The sequence below is a fragment of the Apteryx rowi genome, unplaced genomic scaffold, assembly GCF_003343035.1.
Source record: "Apteryx rowi isolate R43461 unplaced genomic scaffold, aptRow1 scaffold_330, whole genome shotgun sequence".
Taxonomy (NCBI): Eukaryota; Metazoa; Chordata; class Aves; order Apterygiformes; family Apterygidae; genus Apteryx; species Apteryx rowi.
Genome location: NW_020449753.1, coordinates 328177 through 335481, shown reverse-complemented (window position 1 = coordinate 335481; position 7305 = coordinate 328177). Strand labels below are relative to the sequence as shown.

Genomic DNA, 7305 nt, shown 5'->3' with positions numbered 1-7305 from the left:
ACCAGTCCTTCTTTGTTTGTTAGTACGAGGTCCAGCAGCACACCTCTCCTTGTTGGATCCTCCACCACCTGTGTCAAGAAGTTGTCACCAATGCTCTGCAGGAACCTCCAGGACTGTTTGTGCCTAGCTGTGTTGTCTTTCCAGCAGATATTGGGGTGGTTGAAGTCCCCCATGAGRACCAGGGCCTGGGATCATGAGGCTACTTCCAATTGTTTGTAGAAGGCCTCATCGACTTCCTCTTCCTGATCGGGTGGCCCATAGTAAACACCCACCACAGTGTCACCCATGCTAGCCTGCCCTTTAATCCTTACCCATAAGCTCTCGACTCGCTCTTTATCCACCCCTAGGCACAGCTCMATACATTCCAGTTGCTCTCTCACATAAAGAGCAACTCCACCACCTCGCTTTCCTGGYCTGTCTTTCCTAAAAAGCACATAGCCATCCATGACAGCACTCCAGTCATGCGAGCTATCCCACCACGTCTCTGTAATGGCAATGAGATCATGGCCCTATGACCGCACACAGATCTCTAGTTCTTCCTGTTTGTTCCCCATGTTGTGTGCATTGGTGTACAGGCATTTCAGAGAGGTGATTGAGCATGCAGGTTTCCCAGGAGGGGTAAGAGAGGATCCTCCATAGCCACATCCCATGCACACTTCCCAGGCTGCATTCACCTGCTGGAGGCATCCCAACATGAGCTGTCTTTTGCCAGCTACCCTGGCACTATAACTCTCCCCTTCCCCCATCTTTCCTAGTTTAAAGCCCTCCTTACCAGGTTGGCCAACCTGTTGGCAAAGACCCATGTGCCCTGCCTCATGAGGCGGATCCCATCTCTCGCCATCAGTTGTCAGTCTTCAAACAGGGTCCCATGGTCATAGAAACCAAAACCCTGTTGCCAACACCAGCGGCGCAGCCAGTCGTTAACTTGGAAAGTCCATCTCCTCCTCCTCTCATCCATCCTCCTCACTGGCAGGATTGAGGAGAAGATGACTTGGGCTCCCAGACCCTTGACCACCATCCCCAGAGCTCTGAAATCCTGCTTGATGGTCTCCAGTTTGCCCTTGGTGTCATTGGTGCCCACATGGAAGAGTAGCAGTGGGTAATAGTCCGAAGCGTGGACAAGCCTTGGTAGTCTTTCTATGACATCTCTTACATGAGCCCCTGACAGGCAACAAACCTCTCTAGACATGAGGTCAGGTCAGCAGATAGATGCCTCCGTCCCCTGCAGCAGGGAGTCCCCCACAACACTCCCCTTTTTCCCTGACACTCTTACTGCCATTAGAGTTACATTTAAATATCCTCCTACACCAGGTCAGGCAGTGTATCTCAGCACCCATCTGCTTTATGCGCCTGCTTCCGCTTCCTGTGGAAACCAGGAAGAATAAGCAAAAGAAAGAGATGGGAAGGAGGTTGATGGGAGCCTTATTAGTTGTGTCTTTTCCTAACATGGAGTCAGTGACTGCTGCTGCATCAAGCACCATGGTATCTTTCTCCCACTCTTTCCAGCTGGTGACTGAGGAGTCCAGGCCATCTTGGGCCTTTTGTGGGCAAGCGCACACAGAGCTGCTTCAGGAAGAGAACAGAGAAGCAGAAGGTGATTTGTGGCCAGAGATTGTTCTAAACCAAACCACTGATCATTTTTCAGCTGTGCAAAATGGCTGTGTAAGTCCAAATGTCCCTGGTGATGCTCTTCACAAAGATGGATTCATTTCTAGCAGCAGGGATCAGCTTGCAGGTAGGAGCAACTTCTCTGAGTTATAGTGTCAGGAGTTTTATAAGCTATGAAGTCTGAGAACTAAAATCTTGCTGCAGTGTTCTCCCACCATCAACAGCATATACACCTTTGCTTACTGCAGCCCTGCTTGCATTTGACCTAACTAAGCAAAGGGGGTCAGGCAACATGAGTCCAGGTGTGTGTGTGTGGGTATTTAATCTAAACAGTAACAGTAGGAAAAGAGTACAGGAGTAGGAAAATGATATTTGGGGGATTGTATCCCTGATGCTAACTAGGCATCAAGTATCAGATAGCTTCTTGGTTCCCTCGATGAAGGGAGAGGGGAGGTTACTACCTCTTTGAGAGCTGAAGTGGTGTGCAAGGAATCCCACACTTAGGCTAGATGTTAGAAGGCCATTTCTAAGCTTCAAAGGAGAAAAGAGCTGGGCTGTCCTCACTGATAGAAGCAGAGGGTATAAATAACCTGTCTGAATTCAGGATGGAACTTGTTTGGTCCTGAGTGGACTACATAGCGGGGGTGCTTGACATCTTGAAAATCTAGCCCGTTCCTACCAGATGCATACTGGAAATTAGGAATAACATGGTAGGAGAGAATCATTTGCTACATCTGGAGACTTTCTGTACAAGCTGTAACTCAAAGACTTGAATAGCATGAAAATACAAAATGCATTTAGATGAAATTATCTAACAATTGGCAATAAACATACTTCCACAAGTAGAGCAATAGCTATCAGTAGGTTACATGCTGTATATTTGTTTATTGTCACATATTCCACAACTGATATGTTGAAATGTGTGTGTGGTGTGCATGCATTCATTAAATTACAGAGGTAGGCGGTACAATTTACATAGCTCTTCCAGAGAACTAGGAAAGAATATCATATTCTCCTCAGGGAAATACAGTGATCCACTCATCAGTATTTCACCAGCATGTGAGTCAGTGCAACACAGTTCTCATAGCCAACATAGTAATGACTTGAGGTGGTTCGCATACTTTAAATGCTTCATTACCTTGCTGGATTATGCCCACAATTCTATATCACTAACTATGTGATGGCATAATTAGTCAATATTTTTGAGGTTGGACTAAGAGAAAACATGCATACAAAATTGTTCTCATCCCTCTTTTGGAGGTACTGCAGTATTTTCTCATCCTCAGGAAAACTAGAGCACCAAAGCAGTTCATTTTTTTGGTTATTTTTATTTTTTTAGAAAGTTATTTGTTCACTTCAGCTAAGATATTTCTTTTGAAGACTCCAACATGCTTTTTCTTATTTTTTCCTCTTTCATTCTAGGGTTTTCATTCCTACAATTAGATTTTCTTTGAAACAATTTCAAACCTGAAAAGTGCCATTTTATTCCCCTACCAGTTCATCATGTTACATTTTGATTAATGGAAAGCATTAAAAAATACTGCCAAGTTTAAATGACAATACTGCTTAATCAAAAAATGATCCTTTCTCATAAATGATAATACTGAATAAACAAAAGTGATATAGGCTGATGAGTACAGTGCTCACTTCTTCCTCTGATTTTCAAGCTGCCCTTCGTCCCAGCACACAGCAGCACTTGAGTGATTTTGTTTTCCTTCCGCAGTTCCCTGCAGCCTGTCTACTTGTTCATTAAGCTTATGATCTGGAAGATCAACCTGTTGTGAGCTGACACTTGCTTTGAGATGGAGGATTTGAAAGCATGCAGAGGACCTGTGTTCCATTATTTGTGTTGTCTCCATTACTGCTCTTGTCCTCCAGCTGGCAAGGCAAGGTCAAATCTGTAGATAAATTGCAGTGGGAAAAACCTAGAGACTTTTGTCTGTGACTTCAGAGGGAGAGTGACTGTGTGGGCCAGCCCTCCCAGACGCTATCCAGCCTTGCCGTGCAAGTCGTTTTGCCTGCAATGCTGGCTGGTCCCACCATGGGATCTTCTCTTTGATGTTTAGCCCTGTGACTGCAAGTCACTCAAATGCTTCCTTTTCCTCAGATCTGAACTGAGACATCATTTGTCTTAAATATCTTTCCCATGAAATCAGTCATGAGCAGCATCCACTGGGTATAAAAATCACAAGACAAATGTCCTTAATGACTATTTTGGCTTGGAAGAAATGACTTTAGAGAACTGGGGTTTTTCGAAGTTACAGGTTTCATCCTTGCGGGCTGTCATCCTAAATCTGAATGATGATGGAGAAAGGAAGGAAAAATATTTTCTTCGCTCAGAAATATTTAGGAGTTTCTTGCCAAATCTGAGAGCCCTTTTGAAAACAGCAAGTTGTGACAATGCGGCAAGGCATTTTTTTGCTTTCCTGGTAAATAATTTGGGCTTTTCATAATGAAAGAAACAAAAAAAAAACAAATCATGAAAAGAACATATAGTTCATGTCTATTCAGCAGCACTGTGCTGATGATACTGAGAAAATACTTAGCACTTTCCACCAGCATAATCCTTTAATCTTTTCTGAAACCATATTTTTTTTTTTTTTTTGAAAATATTTATTCCTGCAAAGGGTTTTGCTGGCCTTTACAGGCATTTAAGTTAGTTACTTCATGGTTCCGATGCACTGAGAGCAATCTTAATTCCATTTGGTACTTTAATTAAAATGCAGGCACAAATAAAGGAATGGCTCTTACACAGCAATGATTTCAAAGTTGATAGACACGTCCGACTGTAGCAAATCTGAATGTCTTTCATCTTCATCCCAAAGGTCTTTCCCCTGCCCACTGTCTCCCTAATGTAGCTGAAGTGAAGTGATTATAAGTAGTGAAGAGAGGAATTTACAGGTATTTGTGTTGCTGTAGGGTTATATGTGACAGATTGACTTTTTTTAGCATGTATAATGACAACCTCCAAAATATCTGTGCACGAATTTCTGGGAATAGCAGCAACAATGGAGAATTACTGAAGTGTATGCAGACTGAGGATTGAGTGGGTTGGTAGTGCAGAAAGTTTGCTTGGTGATGCCTTGAAACTAGAAGTTGGCAAGAAAGTCCTGGTCACTGTGGGAGCTGGGATACTGCAGCACTTCTTCCCTGGGTCAGATTCACTCAGGCAAATCTTTCCTTCTCTATTAAATCTAAGTTTCTGAATATAAAACCATAAAATGAGATTCTGGCTAATCATGTAAGCCCTTAGTTGCGTGACTTTAATTCTCAGTGGGAGTAGCAAATCTCAGTTATCCATTCCACTTGCAGGCTTAAGGATGTTTCTCTTCAGGCAGTATGAGTCAGCTTTACCCCCCAGAAGTGCAGAATTTGATGTGTGAATAGAGTTTCTCATGAAAGTTTTATTTTTACTGAGAGGTCTTTCTGTCCCATTTATACCAAAGGAACAGGGAAGAGGATGTACAAAACATTTCCCACATGTGAAAGTCTAGAACTATGTCATTTCCACTGCAGTCTGTCAGTCTGTCTATCCTGTCCTGTTTGCTTGCTTTCGTTACTACTTAGTTTTTTCCTGAATTTTGCCACATCCATGACCCTTCACTATAAAATCCTACATATGTGATTTCAAAATCATTGCTAATGATGGACTTGAGTGTCAAACTTCTTAGCAGAAAAGAGGAGGATCAATACTAGTAAAAATACAACCCCCAAAATTTATTAGAACAGAGCGTGTATTGCCTGTGCTAAACGCATGGCTGTATTGTTCCAGATTCACTCTTTTGCTTGTTCCTGGGTGATCTGAGCATCAGAGCATCCTGCCTCGTGAGAGCTGCCAGCCCATTGGACTATATTTAGAGGAACTGTTAGGGGGTTATTGATTTTGGTCTCTGTGAATAAGAGCAAAAGCGTGCTCTCAACAATGATGTGCATATTGCAGAATGTGAGGGACCACAGGTTTGCTTGTCAGGGCTGGGACGATGCTCCCATCCTCATGGGAGGGTTCGGGATTGCATAGCAGTGTGGGTTGCAGCAGGCTTTGCCCTGCCTGCAGTAGATACCCGTGTGCAACAGTTGGCATCGCCTGCCCTCCTGACGGACATTGTGCTCTCTTTCCCTGCAGTATGGGATAAAGAAGAAGGAAGAAAGGGAAGCAGAGGCCCAGGCTGCACTGGAAGCTAATGCCGAAGGGAGTCTGACTCGCCCGAAGAAGGCGATCCCCCCTGGCTGCGGAGAAGAGGAGGAGGAGGAGGAGGAGAGCATTCTGGACACAGTCATCAAATACCTACCGGGGCCCCTGCAGGACATGTTCAAGAAGTAATCACTGCAGATTGTCAGACTGGCACAAACAGTATCGCAACGAATTTTTCGTTTGCCCAATGGGGATATACAACCTTGCCATCCATCATGCAGCCCTCCCCACCTCTGCTCTCTGCCGCTCATTAGGACGTCCCTCTGCTTCCCATGCCCCTCCAGCCACCTCTCTCCCTTCCCTCCACCCCAAGACTCATCCAGTACCTTTTTTGTAAATAGTCACATCCAGTAGATGCCTCTGAATGGATGTAAGGATTATAAAGCTGCAATCTACACAACTTTTATTATAAGCCATAGTACTATGTATGTTAAATAAGCAACTGTACATTAAGCAGAAAAAAGGAACAGCCTCACATGTGTTTCCATCCAAAGCAGGAAGGAGTGTTCACTAAGTGTGAACAGTGGCCTCTTTAATTTTCTTTAATTATCTTTTTTATTATTAATATTGATAATAATTATTAGATATTATTATTAATATTCATGTCAGTTGGGTCACCCTGGTCATTCACTGTTGAGCACATCTCCCCTTAGAAGAGATGTCTCAGTTCTCCCATGGAAACAGAGCTTTTCCATTTTAATTCCATCACTGGCATAACTAAGAGATCATTTGGGAGATAAACCATGTGTGACTTCTGTTTCTGACATCACTGAGCTGTGAAAGAGCTGAGTTGTCTGCCCTCAGTTGCTGGTAGAAGTTAAATGCCTCAGAATCTAAGCAAGAGTCATGTTGCTTTGGGAATTAGCCATACCCTTAACTTGAAAGAGCAGATTTGGGTCTGACGGGTGCCATCCTGAGAGCTGGAGCCACGGTGGGCATGTAGTGCTCTGGTAGAGCACTTACCCATCCCTTTGAAGCCAACAGCAGCCCTTCAACGCGACTAGCTGCTCTCAGTAGCCAACCTTCCTCTTTCTGCCCAATGCCATATTCAGCAGTGCCATTCCCAGCGGTGCTTGCAGGAGAGACATCTGGGCTCCTGCATACTGTTGCTGCTGCGTCCTGCTCCTCTGGACCCCACAGTGCGTGGGTGAGACAGGTGGGCTGAGAGTTGGACACGACCCTGGAGATGGAGAACTCCTGAGTTCACCTCCTCTTTCTCATGCTAAATTCCTCCGGTGCCTTGGGGAGGTTAGTTATTTTTCTGTCTCAGTTTCTCCAGCTGCAAAATGTAGGTGTTAATCCATATCTACTATAAAAGGATAATGTGAGGGTGAATTACTAACTGCTTCTGTAGTGCTGTACAGGAGCTAAGTAGTATTATAAGCATGTGTGGCATCCCTCGATACTAGTAAGCTGGGAAGAAATCTCTCTCTGACCATTATCTTTGAAGCCTTTCCCAGACACAGGTTCAGAGGGTTTCCCAGTACAGAATGTGCTGGAATTGA

General features: G+C 44.2%; 1 protein-coding gene across 1 annotated transcript in view; it reads left to right on the top strand.

Annotated features, from left to right (window-relative positions):
• Window positions 1–5929, top strand: part of LOC112968981 (complexin-1) — a 50992-nt gene extending 45063 nt beyond the window's left edge. Inside the window, exon 3 of the mRNA XM_026071798.1 lies at window positions 5732–5929. Within this exon, the coding sequence (XP_025927583.1) occupies window positions 5732–5929 (198 nt within the window). The remainder of the gene's footprint in view (window positions 1–5731) is intronic.
• Window positions 5930–7305: the final 1376 nt, after the last annotated feature.